The sequence below is a fragment of the Primulina tabacum genome, chromosome 15, assembly GCF_025594145.1.
Source record: "Primulina tabacum isolate GXHZ01 chromosome 15, ASM2559414v2, whole genome shotgun sequence".
Lineage (NCBI taxonomy): Eukaryota > Viridiplantae > Streptophyta > Magnoliopsida > Lamiales > Gesneriaceae > Primulina > Primulina tabacum.
This window is the reverse complement of record NC_134564.1, coordinates 28447637-28468889: the sequence shown is the minus strand read 5'-3', so window position 1 is coordinate 28468889 and position 21253 is coordinate 28447637. Positions and strand designations below refer to the sequence as shown.

At 32.1% G+C, this 21253-nt stretch overlaps 1 protein-coding gene across 1 annotated transcript; it reads right to left on the bottom strand.

The window, feature by feature from the left end:
- Positions 1-9085: 9085 nt before the first annotated feature.
- LOC142527172 (uncharacterized) lies at positions 9086-13322 on the bottom strand. The gene is made up of 2 exons (XM_075631898.1): positions 13156-13322; positions 9086-9816 (listed from the first exon to the last, which is right to left on the bottom strand). The coding sequence occupies exon 2, from the start codon at positions 9788-9790 to the stop codon at positions 9257-9259; it is 534 nt and encodes a 177-aa protein (XP_075488013.1). The 5' UTR covers positions 9791-9816; positions 13156-13322; the 3' UTR covers positions 9086-9256.
- Between the last annotated feature and the right edge of the window lie 7931 nt (positions 13323-21253).

Genomic DNA, 21253 nt, shown 5'->3' with positions numbered 1-21253 from the left:
CAAGATATTCCAATGTCCTACATATTTAAAGTTAGTGCTTAATATTCTTGATAACCCAAACATATTGCTCACACAATTAACTATCGACACAAAATCAACTTCTATAGTACAGTACCCAAAACTTATTATATAATCCTTATATCAACTTTTCTCATATTAGTTTTCATAAATAACTTATCATCCTCGAGTCAAATTTTTTTTTCCTTAAATCAGAAGCTTAAGTCAACTTATCTCTGATAGATATATTCTCAAAATAAATATCAACTTTTTCTATTTCTTCTTTTGATTTATCTGGGGGGGTAGAGTAAGGGGTGAGTGATATGGTCGTCACTCAGCAAGTGGGGGCCGTTCAAGCACAACATAAAAATATTTACACAATTTTCGAAAATAACACGTAAACATATCATGCTTTTCATAACATATCGTCATATTCATATCATAACAGCACTGCGATTTTTCCACCTTCTATGGTTTACTGATATCAGTCCCTAATTTTTAATCCATTAAGGGGGCGAGGCCATAAAACGGTTCTATCCCATCGTGAAGGGCCATACGTTGGGATTCCCACCCATTTTCAGTGAATCCTCACAGTGCCAACACGTAAACGTACCAAAATCGCACAAAAAAAGAACGTAGAAACAGAGTGAAGGTGCTCAACCGAAACTTTCGAAAACGAAATAATTCGTACGCAACATATTTTAAAACAAGCCCACTTATCTTAGACTGGAAGAAAACATGAAGAACTCGGAAACCATAGAAGAATCATGCTTCGAAAACGCAACAGCACATCTACCGAAAAATCAGTCGTCTTGTAAATTCCTTGCACCTTATTGAACCGTTCGGGCTCAATCTTTTACAGTACGTTCATAAGTACGTTACTTAAATTATGAACGGTGGAGATCGAGTTCAGAAGTCGTTTTAACCTGCTTATGGATGAAAAACCGTAGGTATGATGTTTCTCGCCTAAAATCTGAGCAGTTTTCTTACGAAAACTATAAATAAAAAACTAACCGTTGGATTTGGCCGAAATTTGAATATGTTATTCAAAACATATAGAAGCATATTCTGAATGGTAAAGATCGGATTCCGACAAGCCGAGCGAGAGAAACGAATTTCTGAACTTGGACAGAATTTTGATGACTCGTGCAGAATTTTGGAGAGGAATTTTCGAAAATTGAAAAGCAAAACTCGAAAATTTGATGTGTAAATTCTGAATGAGAGCTTCACCTATTCATAGGGGGTGGTTGTGATCCAGATCATGTGTTATCTCCTCGTTTAAACTTTGAATTAAATTTTGAATTTATGATAGATTATTATCTATTATCTATCTCATTATCCTTACCCAAATATCAATATCATCTCAAATCTTATATCTCTATCTGTTATAATCTTTTCAACTTTGAATTTATATCTCAAAATTTACCTGATTATATCCAAAAATTTCTTATTTAATTTCTTATATCATGATCTATTTATTGTCTCAAGTTCAAAAATATGCATAATATTATCTTAAATCTCAAGCTCCAAAATATTGTACACGATATAATTATCCACTAACTTTAGATAATCTTGCAAATCTTACATCTTATAATGATATAGATACCCGAAGATTGCGCAAATCCTAGTACGAAATATTATCACGATTATACAAAAATATTGGATATTACACTTTATGCCTTTAAAATATAAATCATAGTATTTTTCAAATATTTAATTTGTGGGACTTAATCTTATATATATATATAAATTGTGTTGTGTACAAACATGTCATACGAATATAATAACAATATATAACTAATTAATCATGTAAACACGGAAAATGCATTAATCGAACGAAATATTCAGTAATAAGAATGATAACAAAGTGTCAACCAGCTCGAATGGAACATCAATGATCTTACGAAAAAATTAAAGAAATATATATAGAACAGAAAAGAAAAGAAAACGTCGACTGATGAGTGGTGAGAAAGAAGAGAAAACAATCGGATTGAAAATTAAGGGTTAATGATACTAAGTTCCTAAGTTTTAATAGACTCATTATATATAAAAATCTTATACTTAAAAATAATATGGCTCATTATACATAAAAATCTATACTTAACAAAAATATGGCCGGTTCAATTATTCGGTTTTTTGGGGGATTAAAACAGAACCGAAAAAACGAATTTCATAAATTTTAAAACCATAACCGACCGAAAAACTGATAAAACCAAATCATTTAAACCGAATTATTTGGTTCGGTCGATGTTTTCGGTTTTTCAGGTTTTATGCCCACCCCTAAAAAAAAGCCTATCCAAACCCATATAAAATAAAATAAAAAGACTTTTTTTTGTGAGACCCAAAAAAATAAATAAATAAATAAAACAAACTAAAAGATATTAGTCTCATTTACTTAACTTCCTATATACAAATGCACACATGTATAGGTAGAGATGTAAATGAACCAAACCGTTTGCGAGCTCTTTGAAGCTCGGCTCGATAAAAAGCTCGTTTGAGTTCGTTTGTTAATCATATCAAGCCAAACTCAAGCTCGATTTCGAGCTCAAAAATTTAATCAAACCAAGCTCAAGCCTAAGGATATTTGGCTTGTGAACTTGCAAACTTGTTTGATAATAAGCTCGCAAACATGTTTGATAATAGGCTCTCGAGCTCGACTCGTTTAGATGGCTCGTCAGCTCGAACTTGGCTCATTTTTTGAGTTGAAAAATAAAAATATTAGTACTAATGTTAATGGAAGTAATTGAACACAAAACATAGTTGAAAAAAAGATTAATTTACACCACATAGTCACAATTATATTTTTTTTATCTTATTTGCATATCATTATACTAAAATGTTCTGTAAAACATAATAAATCAACAGAAATACATAAACTTATTCTTTTTTCCCCAAAAAAGTTACATCACCAAGTATACATGTTGAGAAACTTTAAAAATTATTATCCTAAAATATTATATTAAATTGAATATAATGAATTTATATTGATTAAAAAATAAAATTTATTTGGAACACAGCGAATGGAGTATTAAATGAGTGAAATTACTGCAATGTTATTTATATGGTGATATCAGTGTATGACAAATATTTGTTATCTGGATATTGGATGTATTAATTTGGGATGTTCAATAATATAATGAGTTTATGTTTTTTTAGTTGTTCTTTTTGTCGTTTTGGTTATTTATGAATGAATTTATATTCTTATGTCTGATTTAAAATTAGTTCGTAGATATATTTAATTTTTAACAAGTTCAAATCAAGCTCAAAATCGAGCTTAATTCTATGCTTTACGAGCTCGAAAACGAGCCGAGCTCAAGTCAGGCTTGTTAAACATGATAAATGAGCTATTAATGAATCAAGCTCGAGCCCGGCTTGATTAACATGATAAACGAGCTTTTAACGAGCCGAGCTCGAGCTTTTTTCGAGCTTAGTAATTTCAATACAAACCGAGCTCGAGCCTGATAATAGAAGCTCGAATCAAGCTCGAGCCTCAAACAATCCTAAACAGACCAAGCTCAAGTCTGATACTGTTTAATGTGGTTTGAATTGTTTACATCCCTATGTATAGGTAGTATGAGTACACACACCCCTTATAATATAGGTTAATTTGTAAATAAATCTTCAAACTTAACTTCAATTTTATCATAACTCCCTGTATCCAAAAAATTTATTTAAACCCCCTAAACCATTCAAAAAAGACAATACTACCCTTATAAGTGTTAATTTCAAATGATTGATTTTCCTGGGGCTAAATGGTATAAGAGCCGAGGTAAAATTATTTCAAACATACAGATTTACTATTATTAGGTAATTAAATGTTCGATGAGGAGAATTTAACCAAATAACATGAATCCGAACCCAGGTTTGAGATTAATTATTCGGATTAATTATTTACAAGATATATTCCAAATCTTTGGAATATTCGAAGCAGGAAGATCTAATCAATGTTAGATATCAAGAAAACAGAGGAACTTATCAGAGTTCTAAGGTAAACTTATGATTCAAAATAACATGTTCCGAGAAATAGTACTGGATTCCTCTAAACTTTCCGGAGATATTGGAGAAATTCAAAAGACAATACAAAATTATGGAAATATGTTGTATTATGTACCGCAAAATGTGGAGAAAATCCTTGAAAACCAGGAAGAATTATTAGAATATTAAAGGATATTCGAACAAGACTTCAAAACCTAGAACAACAACCAAGTTCTAGTAAGAGGGCTTCAGAAAAAGGTTATCACCATTATTTGGTACTGAACCCTTATTACATCAAAAAGGGAAGGCCAAATTGATGTCAAAACATTTAACTGAAGAATAAAAAATGATCAATCTAATCAAAACAGTCTCAGAAAAGATATCAATCTGATGACAACTTTAGAAAAGATTGGTCTAGAAGATCTCCAAGACCTTGCAGAATCTTTTGCAAATCTCAAGATTGTAGATCTAAAGATGAACACAACTGGGGGCGAACAACCCATCATAACCTGATCATCTTCGCAGGAACCACCAAGAGAAAGTGCGGAATCTCAGAATATAAATATGAGAGAATCCCAATCAGACTTTTATACTGGTGGAGAATCACACCCAGCGGGAACAAGGTCAAGGAAGAATCAAATTCTTTTGCACCAAACACCCTATGGGAAATCTTTTTTAGAACATATACATCCTTATGAGGTTATGCTTAACCTAGATGTATTAGATTTCAAAAACAAAGAAAATCTCATATATGATTGGACATCAGCTATGAAAATAGCAGCAGGACACACTCGATCTCAATAGAGAATAATGATTCATTAAACTTCTGGAAATGAGTCTTATGAGATTCAATTAAAATTGAATGGGATATGACTTTGGTAGAAAACAAAGAATCAGTCATATCCGGAGAATCTTTTAGCGAGATAGCCAGAAGAATGACTATCTTTTTTAAAACACAATTTATAGGAGTATGTTATTTTAACAGTCAAGATACAGAGAAGAAAAAGAAATATACTCAAGCTCTGTATACTCTTGAATATATATATATATATATATATATATATATATATATGTGTGTGTGAGTGTATCCAATAAAAAGTTGGGCCAAGCTCGGGATTGCCCCTACAATCTTAGGCCCATGTTCTTCCTCCTCCTCAATCCTTACCAGTTGGATATAAAATTATTACAATGCATAATAAACAAATAAGTATAAAACAAGTAATTAACATACAAAATAAAAATTATAGAATATACATAAGAACAGTATTATCAAATAAACGATATCATGTGCATTTGTGCTAAATTGTTTTCAAATCTTTCGAGATTCATAAAGTTACTAATCAGCCATGAAAATATACTATTATTTAATACTAAAACATTGATTATATAACCACAACATTTTCAACAATTGCACAATTTCAGACTTCTAGATGTAACATAAAAATTTATAAAACTACAAATGATAAGAGATCTAATATATTTTACCTAAAAAAATTTAGATTGCCGAAACAGATTTTTTTACTCTCTACCATCAATTTTAAGATAACGAGCTTCATACATGTACGAAGATAAATCATATTAAGAACATCATCATTGTTCAAAGTCTTGTATACATTGTTTTGTGAAGCTACGTATTGCAAAATCATAAATTCAAGAGTAATCTCCGCACATTTTTCGGAAGACTCACAATCATATACATCAAACTATAACTACTGGCTATTGAAATCACAAACAATTGTTTTTTTACACTTATAGCTACCCAAAACGCAAAGTTAGAATTCCAGATCATCCCTGAAAATTTTACAAATTTTCTGTTTAAGAACTAAACTATTAAAATTTAGGCATGAACTCGTTATAATTAAGTACTCTAAGGAAGTTACAGATAATTCGGCAAAATTAAACAATTTTTCTATTCAAGTACAAAACCATATATAAAAATTGGGGATGATATCATTATAATCGAGTGCTCTAAGAAATTTCCAAATAATCCCCAAAAATGTAACAATTTTTCGATTCAAGAACTAAACCCAGAAAAATTTGGTATGAAATCATTATAATAGATGGAGTACTCTAAGGAATTTCTAGATAATCCCTAATTTTTAGATTCAGGAACTAAACCATAAAATTTGTGCATGAAATCGTTATAATAGAGCACTTCAAAATTTTTCAGATAATCACTCCATGATTGAAATAGACGAAACACAAATCCACTCTAAAAACTGAACTCTAAATATTGGGCATCAAATCGGTAGAATCGACACGATAGAGTAAACTTTCATAAAATTATTCCATAATAAAAAAATCTCATGATATCATTCGGTTTGTCATAAATGATCCTTTTAAGTAAGGGTTTAACGAGATGCCTCTCGCCAACCAGAACTCAAAAACCACAAATGAATGCTATTGAGAAAAGATAAAACACAAACTCAATCATAAAGTGCAATTTCAACTAAAAAATCCTACTTAGAAATCTTATTCATTGGTTTTATCAACAATTATTCACTGTAAAGGACATAATTCTTGTAGTTTTGTAAGAGAGTGAGAACAAACTTTGTTTGACATAGAAACTAACAACAAATTTAAGAATGTTGGAGATTTCACGACAATTTATCCTAAAAAAAAATTTATGAAATCAAAAAGTAAATTTTTGTTAGGTTTTTCAAGATTCTAAAGCACTTTTATCAGTATTTGGGGCAAATAGCATTTAACACCCCCTAGAAACTCCAAAAAACATATAATCTCTTCTGGAAAATTAATGATCTTTTAAAACCGAGTGTTTTTAAAAATCCGAGGTAAAACCTTTTGGAAATAGAGCAAATGTGTCATATTTTTATAAGGCAAAAACTTGTGTGAGACGGTTTCATAGGTCGTATTTTGTGAGACGGATCTTTTATTTTGATCATCCATAAAAAAATATTATTTTTTATACTAAGATTATTACTTTTTATTGTGAATATCGGTAGGATTGACAGATAAAAATTCGTGAGACCATCTCACAAGATACCTACTCTTTTTAAAAATATGTGTTGTAAAAGATCTTTATAAAGAGTTTTATGCTTTTTCGATATGTCACAAGAAGATAGTTACAATTTGTCATTGGTTTTGTATTGTAATAATTATTTGAAATTGTTTTTCATTCAAATAAAAATATTTTGTGTAAAAACATATTCCCATTTGAGTCCTTTCATGAAGGGCGTGTTGAAGGAATGCTGTTTATAATCCTTCGATTTTCAGATACAATAAATATTTTAATTGGATCTTTCATTTAAAAGCAATTGCCGATAAGCTTTACATGGATGCAATTGAAATATATTTTTGGAGTACAATGATCATAAAGTGACAGGATCGATTAGAGGATTATCGTTGAGCTACAATAGCTTGGTTCTTGAAATATTGAACACCGATGAATTAAATCGAGTTTGGTTTTCAAACCAAGCGGAAGACACTCAAAATAATTCTTCGTAGAAATCGATTAATCATTTTTGTAAAGCATTTAAAATATATATAAGTTGAATGAGTAAAAATATTTTGGTTGCAGCATTTTATCAAACACTTGGTATACAATATTTTGGTATTTGAAGAACACATAAAATGCTTCAACAATATATCTTTAAAAGCAATGGAAATGATAAGTAAATAAAATAAATAAATAGACATGAATTTGTTTATGGATGTTCGGAGATTATTAACTCCTACTTCACCCCTTCTTTCCCTTGGGAAGGAACCACTAGAATACTTTCATTTATACAACACTTTGTATAAACCTATTTCAACTTAAAACTTATCTCTTTTACCTAATTGAAATTCCTAGCACACTCTCGATTGTAGGCCGCAACTTCACAATCCGCATAATGTTTAACGTCTCTTATGCCAAGACTACAAACACAATATTTAATGTCTTTGTGTGAAGACTCACTCAACTAAACTTTGAAGTTCAACTCTCTTGTATATGTGTAAGTGATCGTGTGTGAGGAATTTATTATTTACATTATACATTTCCAATGTATCCTCACACAAGGGCTTGTGCTCTCAACTAGCAGATTTGTTCGTGCTAACTACCCATGCTTTGAATCCCCTTCAAACAGCTCTTTTTTTTATCTTCAATATGTTGTATTTATAGCCCCAACAATGATATATACGTTAGACACAAGAATATGACCGTTTGGAAAGTTTTTGTGCTGTTTCTGAAATTGCAACGGTCAAATTCACCTTGCTGGACATTTTCCCGAGCTTAAACTGGTCGTTCAGCGGTTGAAAACTGATCAGTGGTTGAATTGGTCAGTGGTTGAAAACTGATCAGCGGTTGAAACTGGTCAGCGGTTCACTCTGATGTGCTGAAATCAGCTTGCTGATTTCAGTTTGTGCAAAACCAGTAGCTTCATCGTAATTTATCAGCATTTTAAGCTTCGATTCAGACTTTAACTTCTGAAGATGATTTGTTGATCATCGTCTTATCTTTCGAACGCATACTGAATCGTTTAATTCCAATAACTAAGCTGAGAGATATGACTAAAATACCGCAACTGCTCATATCAACTGATTGCTGTTTTCGAACAATTAGTTTGGTCATTTGGCGAACGGTTTGACCTAGATAACATCCGATTTTGCCCAACTGACGTGAAATACAACTTGCTTCAAATTGAATTTTCTAATCGGTCAAGTTGACGGATTGTCATTTGAATCATTCAGCTGAGAAATATTATCAAAACACCGAAGCCTCGCTAGAAATTCAATTTGGCTAAACTCTATTTCAGTTTCCTTCTTGTGTTAATAACTTCACACTTAAGTAAATATGTTAGAAGCACGATAACAAATTTTGTTAACATCAAAATCAGGATTGCGAACATAAAATATTCCAACATAAAAAGTTTCATTTCGGAGTCGCACAATGTTTTAACCGAAAGAACTTGCGCGATTCACTAATTCACTTAATAGGGGTACATTGACCATAAAGAATCCCTGTATTATTATCCCAAAATCGATTCTCTCTCGGCATCAACCCCTCAAAAGGAATCGAAATTCCAACACACCAGGCCAAAAATCTTTTTTTTATTCGACATTTTTTTTCCTTTTCTCAAACCCAACATTCCATCAATATTCAATTCGAAGGCCATACAAAAGTCAGATGTTTTCCCCAAAAAGGATTCCATCCAAAAAAATGCATCCATAAAGCAAAGAGGTGTTTCCGACATCAAGAAACTCAACATACTTCCAAGAAAATCTTTATTGTAAATTTTATACCGCCTACGAGCTTGGGCCAAAATATATGAGCCAATCAGGATCTCTAGTTCTCTGCTGCATTGACTTGTTGCCTAACTCTTCGTGCACAGTCTGCGAAATCTTTAACCAGATTAGCACATTTGAGGGGGTCCTTGGCATGCTCCTTGTAGCACTTCAAACATTCATCTTTCTCATTCAAACAGGGCATTGGCTGGCGATTTGGAAGCTTAAACTCCTCATCATGGAGAGCCTTAGCTCTTTGTGTAACCTCTTGTAACATATTCTCCTCCTGTTTCTGCAATCTTTCCACGACGTTCTGGCTGTCCTGAAGGAGAGACTTGATGGAATCTAACTCCACATTTTCAGATTTAGGAGGAAGAGTTGGGAGGTACACAGGAGGCTGAAGTGGCCATCCTGCCGCAGAGGGAAGTTTTGTAAATGTCTCCGAATCTATAGAAAGCTGCTTCGGTTGGGAATTTTTTGGCTCTGGTGGAATCTTTGGTTTCGACTTCTTTGTTTTCTTTTTTAACTTCTCACCATCATCGAGAAGGTTCCTAACCAAATTACTGCTTAGCTTAATTGTAAATGATTCACCCATAATCGAAGCAGGTTCGGGTAATTTACCTGGAAGTATTCATCAAAGTCAAAATTAACAGACCAAATAATCGAAACATGAGTATCAACCAGTTTAAATAAATTTAAATACCACCTGTGGTGCAAAGTAATCAAGAAATTCTTACTGAGAGATGGAAAACATTGCCCATACCAACTCCATAACATAAAATATGTTTTCATGTAAACAAGGGCATATAGCGCTACCACCCCCTCTCAGTATATATATTGCTCTGTTACTTCATTTTATTGTCCATGGTGTCCAATGGCATTATTTCTCCATCATTCTGCATCATTGCTATCTTTTTTACATCGTGGGTGTGAAAAGAGACAAAAATGCTAATCTAATTACATTTTTTGCTGAATATTCACGCGTAATTAAGCAAGACTAATACAGTGGTGTTTCAATTTCTAAATTTTTCATAACGCATGCAAAAGTTTATAGTCACTAGGAATTGACAAAAGACTGGCCTCTCCAAAAACCTCACCCACTGACATAGTTTTGGCCTTTAAAGGTTGTCACTCAACCAGCCCCTTGGATAGTCACCTTTTCTTGGAAAGTATACTACTATTTATCGATTCCAGGTAATCATTTATTAGTAGAGACACGCTTCTTAGAGTTAATTATGTGCTCTATAAATTGTGAAATATGCTATAGATGAAAAAGAACTGCCTCATTTCCTACGCTTTTCCCTTTTGTTATGTGTATCCACGAGTAGGGTCTCATAATTAGCAGAGGCATATAAATGACATTTCGAAGTATCATTTTGAAGAACTTTACAGGCTTTCTCCAAAGTAAAATCAGAAGACAGAGAAAACGAATCAGAAAAACTCATGTAGATTCTGAAGCAACCATTGTCCAGGGACCTGAAAACTCCCAAAAACAAAAGCAAACTAACTTTTTCTACTTAAAATCGTACATGCATTAAGAAAATTGATTAACTAAATATCCAGTATGCATTGATCTGAATAAAATCCAGGATAATAACCATGTCATTTCTTCAAATGTTAAAGGCAATTTCGACCCGAAACTATTTTATCCAAATTTAAAATGTTGACAATGAAAAACACCAAAAAATTAATTCCATATTAGGAATAATCCTGTACCAGAACAGCTCTCTCGCATTTATACAAACAGATAGAAGTGAGAAGAAGAGAAAAAACTTGTTCTTCAAATAGTTGAGGCAGTATCTGCATTTCGTTTCCACCTTCTCTCTTGGACTTAACTAGATGAATATTTAGTGCATACTGATAAATTCAACCTTAACACTGCAATTGGAATATTAAGTCCACATAGAAGAACTCAGAAGACCTCAAATTTCTGTATAGGTGTTTCTAATGCATCTGAGAAATTTACAATTACAAACTGAAAACTCCTTAATCACGCATATAATTAGTGTCAATGAAAAAGTCATAACCATATTGAACACCCGTAAGGAAAGCTAAAGAAAGCAAAGGTGATTCTCCAACTCATAACAAATGTCACTAGTAACGAATCAGGATAATTGACATCACCGAATAAATTGCTAAACTTTGTATGTCATTCTGAGGTGGGTAGAAGGTCAACATGCACAGGTAAAAAGCTAAGATCATTAAATGTACTAGAGAATATGCCGTAATCAGTAATCAGATTCATGCTAGGAAAAACAATCTTTAAGAGGAAGAAGAGAACCAACATGGAAAATTGATTAAATTATACTATGGCTGCAAGATAATGTAGCAACCAATTTCCTTTTCCTACACATGTAGAAGTAACATGACTGTAATGAAATACCATGCATTTAAACTGTTGGAAATTGAAAATCAATGGGTATTCCTAAAATTCTCTCTTCTTTATTTTATAGAGTTTGTGTATCCTCAAATTACCCACAGTTACTTTCAAAGACTACCAGACAAAGTTCTAAAATTTGCCAGGCGCAAAAGCAGCGCCTAGGCGGTCCAGACGGAGACTAGTCGCCGCTAGCCGGATTCAACAGTATCAACATAATAAGATGAATTTTAGTATGTTAAGGCAAACCAACAAATCACATTTCTCGTTAAATTTTGGTTTAGAGTATATAAAAATATTATTTTTCATTTTTTAATAGGCTTTTAATTTAAATTATTAAAAGCCCAAAAAACTTTTCAAAAAAAAAAAAAACCAAAAAAAATAACACAAAAAAACTAACTTTCAGGGCCGCCTAGGCTGGCAGACTAGAACTTTTTTGGCGCGGTCCGCCGGCGCCTAGGACAATTTTTACAACACTGCTACCATAGTACTTGTTTGCCGGACCTCATTTATTAAGACATTTTCCACTATATAAATTCATTTTTTCTTTATGTATATACCCCAAGTTCTACAAAAATTCATTCGAAGAACCACAAAAGCTTATCAGAGTTACGGAAGTCCACAGGTACAATAGTCCCACGTCAACATCCAATCTTTTCAATAATTAAAATATTTAATCAGTAGATATTATATGGCAAGTTGGCAACACAGGTTTTCCAGTTTCAAAAGTCTATCCTAAATGTACAAGTCTCAGACAGGCGAATTAAAACAATCACGATTGTAATGAGATAGTCTACAGTTATTTTAATCACTAAACCAATCCTCCAAAAAAAAAAAAGCTTACAGATACAAGAAATGGACTTCCTGAACTTCGGAAATAAGTTTTCCTAGTATTCTCCACACTCATAGGTAATTCTAAAACTATTCACGTCTCTGTACCATCTAGTAACATTAACATTCAATGTGTTTTCATAACCATTATGAATATGGCACCCCTACTTCACTGAAGATAACAATAATCCAACTGTGCACCACATCTTAACCTTAGATCAGTTAAGCATTATATTGAGTTTGATACAAAATCATTTTTCTGCAATAAATAAAAAGGCAGATTATATCCCTCTCCCGTCTCATAGATCAAATCATAACATCTTTCCAAAACTCACTTGATGTCATGATATTTATCTTTATAACAAAGAGATTATATTACACACCTCTGAACACTAAGATACCGAAATCATATTCCCATTTCCCGAGAGACCAGAAACATACTCAAGTCCCCAACCTTGACACATATTGTCATCAAATAAAGCTCGGTCTTCCAATCAGTGATCTAACATCTCAAAAACATGACAAGCTTAATGCCCTACCTCCATCAGAATTCAAACTAATAATTTTTTCTTACAATACTAAAACCCAAAAACCAGATTCAACAACAGATAAAAAATAACTCATATCTTGAGAGGCAATAGAACATAAATATAACGGGGTTTACAGATTATTTCCTTTTCCACCGATTTCGGTTCAAATCAAAATCTGCAACTCGGAATAAACATTGATCTCCGAGAATAAAAAGGTTTTACCTTAAAATGAACTCCGTCAGCATATAAATCACTCAGCCGGCGATGACTACCATCTGGAGAAGAATTTCACGAGATTCTGCGATGAACTTCGCTTCATTCGAGCTCCGCAAAATTGAAAATTAGGCTTAACCTACTGTGGTGTTTGGGCATTTGGCGAGTCCATCAATTAATTAAGTTATTAAAAATTAAAATATAAAATTTATATATCAGCAAATTTTTTTTTATAGCAAAATTCAAGCAATTTAAATGCGACTACAGTGAAAAAAAGTATTACTAAAAAATGTACACGTGAGAAGAAATTAAAATAAATTTTAAAAATGGTGAAATACATTAAATAATTTAAAAATTATATTAATATTTGTTCTTTAAAAATAATATTGTTAATTAGTAAATGATTGAGATTATTTTAGAAAGAAGATAAAAAAAATTGAGATTTTTTTATGGAAATTAAAAAATATTTCATTACTGAGTGAACAAACTATTTAGATGTTTTGATAAAAGATTATGAAGTTTAAAGATTTTAATGTCTTTACTATTAAATCTTTTTTGTTTTGATAATTATTTAAAAAATTTATATATGAAAATAATACAAATTAAATATTATATTAACATAGTTATATATATATATATATATATATATATATAAAATTAGTTTTATTATTATAAAAAATAATTTACTTATAATAATATAATAATGACAATAGCAACAATTAATATTTATTATTAGTAACTACAATAATAATAATTATAAGTATAATTGTAATAATGATCATAGGATTATTATTGTTGTTATAATGGTGGTGTTAACATAAAATGTTATTAGTAATTAATACTAACTAATTATAAAATAATAAATAAAATTAAAATAATGCTAGAAATAATACATATTATTTTAATAATACTTATTGCTACCCAATAATCAATCTTTATGATATAGTACACAAAAATATGTTTGAACATAATAAAACATTTTGAAATTAAGACGACAGAACTTTTTAAAAACAACTTATAAATTATACAATCGTTTTGAACAATTTTCATAATTGTGGATTTTGTGCTACTTGGTCGGAAAGATTGGGTCATCTTTTGTTAGCTCCGGACATTTCTCTATGTTGGATCAATTTAGGTATAGGTGTTAAACAAATCATAAAGCAAAACTGAACTATGCTAAACTTAAGTAAATCAGTCGAGGAAATTAACATACATTCTCAATCGATTTACGTCTAGAGAAGCTAAAATGATGATTGGATAAGTTTTTATGTACAAAACTAACCGCATTAGCGTACAATTGTCAGATAATGTTGAAGTAGATAAAAGACAAGCCAACAAACATTTTTATTTGGAACGGATCCTTTTTGAAACTCGAGACCGTTTGACTCAGAGTCTACAAATAGAGAAGAAATTCAATTGAGTAAAGCTCTACAACTTTCACACATGTTCAAGCACTCAAGTATTTAATCTAAATTCAGTCAGTCGAGCATACTTTACAAATAATTGTACCTGATCATTGAGGATCATTAAGTGTTAAGAGAATTCATTGTAATTTATTGTATTCGAGAACAATTTGTATACTATTTTTTCATTTAGTTGAGTAGAATACGAGTTTCATTTTTTATAGTATTAAGTTCAGACTAAACTAGCTTTTTACAAATTTCTTGATGATAAACCATTGTTGCCTCAAGTACATGAATTGCAAGTTATTGTTAACAAAATGAGGGCTGTCAAGATCGAGTTACCGGAATCCTTTCAAGTGGGTGCAATCATTGAAAAATTTCCATCTACGTGGAAAAGTTACCGAAAAAAGATTCTTCATAGTTCTGAAAATTTTTCCTTGGAACAAATACAAAAGTATTTGCATATTGAGCAAGAATCTATGACGAGAGATGAGAATGAAAATTCACATGAAGACACATCTAAAGCCAACATCATAAATCAGCCTACAAAATTCGACAATAACAATAAAAGGAAAAGAAATCCATTTGGTCCGAAAAAATCCATAGATAAATTCAAAAGGATGTCCAAAGGATCATGCTTTGTTTGTGGAAATGGACAACATTGTGGCAACTATAAGTCATGTTGATGTTGTTCAAGGAAAAGTTCTAGGTTGGTGGTATGACACATGTGCTGTGAGAACTCAAAATTTTGGGAGTGCAATTTTGAAATATAGACATGTATAAGAATTTATTTTCGAATTATGGTATTATTGTAAAAATAATAAATTTGAAAATATTAAATAATACATGGTATTTGAAATTTCAAGCCAATAAATACAAGACATTCGAAATCCAATGCATTATACAAGATAAATTAATGCTGGACATCCACCTAATTGGAAGAAAATATTACATACAATGTAGTTTTTCTCTACAAGGAAGCATATCAATATTTAAGGAAGAAGTATCTCGAAATTTATGAAAGGAGCATCTCCAATTTATGGAAGAATATCAACCGAATTATGGTAAAATTTTCATCCTCACCGTTATAAATAGGAAGACCCTCCCATTCAAATTTCACACCATTTATACAAGATTTTCGAAAATTCTCTCTAATCTCTCCCAAGAATTTTCGAAATTTTGTTCTCCAAAATTCTGCTGCAGTCATTAAAATTCTGTCCAAGTTCAGAAAATTATTTCTCTTTCTCAGGTGCTCAGAATCCGATCTCCACTGTTCAGAATATGCTTTCATATGTTTTGAACAACATATCCAAATTTAAAAAAATCCAACGGTTAGGTTTTTTGTTTATAATATTCGCAAGAAAACTGCTCATATTTTAGGCGTGAACAGCATACCTATGGTTTGTCGTCCATAAGCAGGTCAAAAAGACTTTCAAACCCGATCTCCACCGTTCATAATTTATTTGACGTACTTATGAACGTACTGTAAAAGTTTAAGCCCGATCCAACAGTTCATTAAGGCGCAAGGAATTTTACAAGGCGGCTGATTTTTCGGTAGATGTGCTGCTGCGTTTTTGAGGTGTCGATTGCATGATTATTCTATAGTTTCCTAATTCTTCACGTTTTTTTCTTCTAGTCTAAAGTAAGTGGATTTGTTTTAAAGTTTTATTTTTCGGTTATGCATTTTTCGTTTTCGAAAATTCGGTCGAGTGCAAATTCTTCTTCTACTCCATTTTTGATACGATTATCATATGGTGTGTGTGGGCACTGTGAGGATTCGACTGGATATGGGAGAGAATCTCAAAGATATGATAGGACCCTTACGCGGTGGGGATGTAACCGCTATATGGCATCGCCCCCTTAGAGGAGTAAAAATTAGGGACTGATATCAGTAAACCATGGAAAGTAGAGGAATCTCAGTCCTAGTTAATGTTATGCATGTGATATGAGTCACACTGTACATGGTATGTGTTTCGAAACTTATGCATATTGTTATGTTGTGCTCGAAAGGTCCTCATTTGCTGAGTGACAACCATATCACTCACCCCTTACAATCCTTTCTCAGATAAGCCTGAGGAACAGCTCGAAGAAGAAGAGTCAGACTAGTTTTGAGCTGGTGATTTTCAAGATTATCAGTTTAAATTTAATGTAAGTTGTAAACACTTCTGCATATTTTTATCATTTTACGAATCTATGTTGTAAAGACAATTCTATGATTGATTATGAGTAATAAACTGATTTTTGATTTATACTGTACTACGAAGCTTGTTGTTTTCAATTGTGCGGTTGTAAAAGAACGCCGGTGTCGACTAACCCCGGTCTCGGGGCGTGACATGTGCTACAGTCCATGTTGCATATGATAAGTCATTGTTCAAAAATTGTAAAGAGGTTGAAGATGGACAAGAAATTCAAATGGGAAATGAAGGGCGTTCCAAAGTTGTTGGTAAAAGAAGGGCAGTTTTAAACTTTACTTTGGGAAAGACAATAACTTTGACAAATGTTCTTCATGTTCCGGACATGAATCGAAATCTAGTTAGTGGTGAACTACTTAGCAAGGCAAAGATTAAGGCTGCATAAGAGCCTTGGAAATTGACTCTTTCAATATCTAATAACTTTGTTGGGAAAGGATTTTCTTGTGATGGGATGGTCAAATTTTGTACTAGTGACAACGAAATAAATAAATGTATTTCTTCTGCTTACACATGATCGACTCTATTTCTTTATGGCATAGCATATTAGCACATATACGAAAATCTACAATGAACAGAATGGTTAAATGTGGCCTTAAAATGTGAAATTTGTGTTAAATATAAGATGACTGAGAAACCATTTCAAAATGTTGAAAGAAATACTCAAACTCTAGATCTTGTTCATTCGGATATTTGTGAATTAAATGGAATGTTAACAAGAGGAGGAAATAGATATTTTACTACTTTCATAGATGATTGTTCAAGGTTAACTTTTGTTTACTTAATAAAACATAAGGATGAAGCCTTTAACATGTTTAAAGTATATAAAGCTTTAGTAGAAAATCAACTTAATAAAAAGATTAATATACTTAGGAGTGATAGAGGTGGTGAATATTTCTCAAATGAATTTAATTTATTTTGTGAATAAAATGGAAATTTGCATCAATGTTCTGCACTTCGAAATCCCAAACAAAACGGTTTGGCGGAAAGAACGAATCGAACATTGGTAGAGATGATAAATTCTATGATTTTAAATGCAAAATTGCCATTTATTTTATGGGGAGAAGCATTGCTAGCTACATGTTATATTGTGAATCGAACTCCTCTAAAAAGGAATGATATATCTCCTTATGAGATATGGAAAGGAAGAAAACCAAATATAGGTTACTTAAGGGTGTGGGGGTGTCTTGCTTATTGCAAAAACACAAACCCAAGGAGGACTAAATTAGGTCCAAGATGAATTACGTGTGCATTTGTTGGATATGCTACAAATAGTAAAGCATATAGACTTCTAGAATTAGAATCAACGTTATAATAAAATCAACGTGAGAACCTGAAATTACAGCAGTAGCAGCAGCTAGCAAATTTCAGCAGAAGCTAACAATCCCAGCAGCAACTTAGATTTTAGAAGATGGTATTTTCCAGCAGACAAAATCCAGCAGACAGAATCCAGCAGCAGAAGAGTTCAGCAGCGAGATTCCAGCAGATAGCTATTGGTTCTGCTCAGGACTTGTAACTGAAGCATTTAACATGAAATAAAGGCTGTTAATGGCAGATTATGGTCATTAATTGGAAGACTAACAGTCATATTTTGGCCTATAAATAGCACCTTCAATATCTAAAATTGATGTTACCAAAATCTTGAGTTACACTTGAAATTAGAGCTAAGATAGTGCATTTTTCGAAGCTGTAAAATCCAGTAGCGAGAGCAATCAGATTTTCAGTAGACTTCAACCGAAACCCTAGCAAATTACGGTAAGTGGGCTATGTATAAATATCTTGAAATCGGTTTGATAAGTTCTGTTTTAAGTATTTCTGAATTCTGATTTTTTAAGCACTGAAACTTAGTGAACTAATGGTAGGAATATATATTCTGAACATTACTGATTACTGATTACTGATTACTGGCCTCACCCCTTAGAGGAGAGAACATATAGGGACTGATATCAGTTTAGCCATGAAATTCACGAACGTTCTCAGTGCTTACTTGTTAAATTTCTGATTACTGATTACTGAATACTAATTACTGATTTCAGAATACTGATTAATGATTTCAGAATACTGAATACTGATTTCTGTTATGAAAATGAGAATTTCTGTATATTATTCATATTACTGTTTCTGTATGAAAATGATTTCGAAAACTGGGAGTTATTCCCGCCCTCGCTTACTGAGTCCTCGCTTACTGAGTGACAACCATATCACTCACCCACCAAATCCATCTCAGATAAGAGCGAGAAAAAATTGTTAGAAGAAGAAGAACATCATCAGTTCTGGGGCTGGTGAATAAGACTGTTATTTTTCTCAGTATTATGTTCGGTTTTACATTTCTGCTGTAAAACATTTGAGTTTGTATCAGACATTGAGATATTCAGTATTTATGAATAAAAAGACTGGTTTCTGAATTTTGTACTTCTGAGGCTTGTTGTTTTCGAATGTAAATTTGAGAGCAACACCGGTGTCAACCAACCCCCGTCCCTGGAGCGTGACAATCAAGGGATGTTGAATTTTTTGAGGATTCACTCACTGTGGAAGATAGTCCTAAATTAGTTCCATACTATAAATATCAAGAGAAGATTGTAGATGGATCACAAAATGACAAATCTACTAAGGTTATTGAACAAACTTTTGAACCTAGAAAAAACTAAAGAACAAGGAAAATAAAATATATAGATCCTAATGAGATTGATTCTCAGTTAATATCTCTTTGCTTGGTAGAAGGAAGTAGAAATGAAATAGTGAGAACAGTTCCAATTGTCTTACAAATTGAAAGTGATCCTATTACATATAAAGAAGCTATGTCTTCAAGAGACTAGTCTTTGGAAAGATGGTGTAGATGATGAAATGAATTCTATTTTATCAGATCACAATTGGGAACTTGTTGATTTACCTTATGGTTCTAAGCCTATTGGTTGTAAGTGGGTTTAAAAGAAAGTATCATAATGATGGAACACTTCTAACATTCAAAGATAGACTAGTAGCTAAAGGGTATAAACAACAAGAAGAAATCGATTATTTTGACACATATGCTTCTGTTGCTAGAATTACAACCATAAGGATTTTATTTGCATTAGCTTCTATTCATGATTTAATAGTACATCAAATGGATGTAAAAACGACATTTCTTAGTGGTGATCTCGATGAGGAGGTATACATGGAACAACCTGAAGGTTTTGTTGTACCAAGAAATGAGAAGAAAGTGTGCAAATTATTAAATCCTTATATGGCTTGAAGCAAGCCCCAAAAAATGGCTTGCAAAATTTGATAATAATGTTATTTCAAATGGTTTTGTTCACAATACTGTTGATAAATGTCTTTATCATAAATTTTTTGAAAAAATTTAATCATATTTATTTGTCTCTATGTTGATGATTTGTTAATAGTAAGTAATAACACGGAAAGGCATATTTGAAACATAGAGGTTTCTATCTTCCATATTCAAATTAATGAAGGATCTTGGCCTAGCGGATATTATACTTGGAATTAAAGTCACAAGAAATAGTGGGGGTTATGAACTAAATCAAGCACATTACATTGAGAAAATGCTTGATAAGGTCAAACATTTGAATATTAAAGAAGCTAGTACTCCAATTGATCTGAGCATCAAACTAATCAAGAATAATGGAAAGACAGTGACACAACTTGAGTATGCAAGTGCAATTGGTAGTCTAATGTATGCATTGCAATGCACAAGGCCGGACATTGCTTTTGCTGTTAGTAAACTGAGTAGGTTTACCAACAATCCAAATAATTATCATTGGAAGGCTATTGGAAGTGCTTTTGGTTATTTAAGGAAAACCAAGAACCTTGGATTGCACTATTCAACATTTCCTGCTATATTTGAAAGAAATACAGATGCTAGTTGGATATCGAGTGTCGGAGACAATAAATCTACTTCGAGGTGTGTGTTTACTGTTGGAGGAGGTGCAATATCTTGGAGATCCAAGAAACAAACTTGCATATCATATTCCACCATGGATTAGGAATTTATTGCATTAGCCGAAGCAGGAAAAGAGGCAGAATGGTTATGTGATCTTTTGTGTGAAATACCTTTGACTTCAAATAGTATTGGTTCAATATCAATATTATATGATAGTCAAGCCACTCTTGCAAAGGCGTATAATGAGATATACAACGGAAAATCTAGGCATATAAGCCTAAGACATACTTATGTGAGAAAATTAACTAAAAGTGGAATTATTTCTCACATATGTGTAATATAGTGAAAATCTAGCAGATCATTTTACTAAGCCTCTTATTAGTAAAATCTACATCGAGGAAAATGAGATTAAAACTCCTTGATTGAAATAAATTACCAATAATGGCAACCCTACCAAATATTATTATTTGAATAATATAAGGTTCAAAGGGTAAGAACAAGTTATTGATTGTGAAAAGTGTGCAGTATTTTATTATAAGTGACCCATCTTTGATGAAAAGGTACTAGATATTACAGTTAGATGGTCGAACATAAATTGTTCTTAATAAGATTCAGTTCAAAAAACAAGTATCTCA

Coding starts and splice junctions, on each gene's coding strand:
- LOC142527172 (XM_075631898.1), bottom strand. CDS start 9,790: ATGGGTGAATCATTTACAATTAAGCTAAGCAGTAATTTGGTTAGGAAC.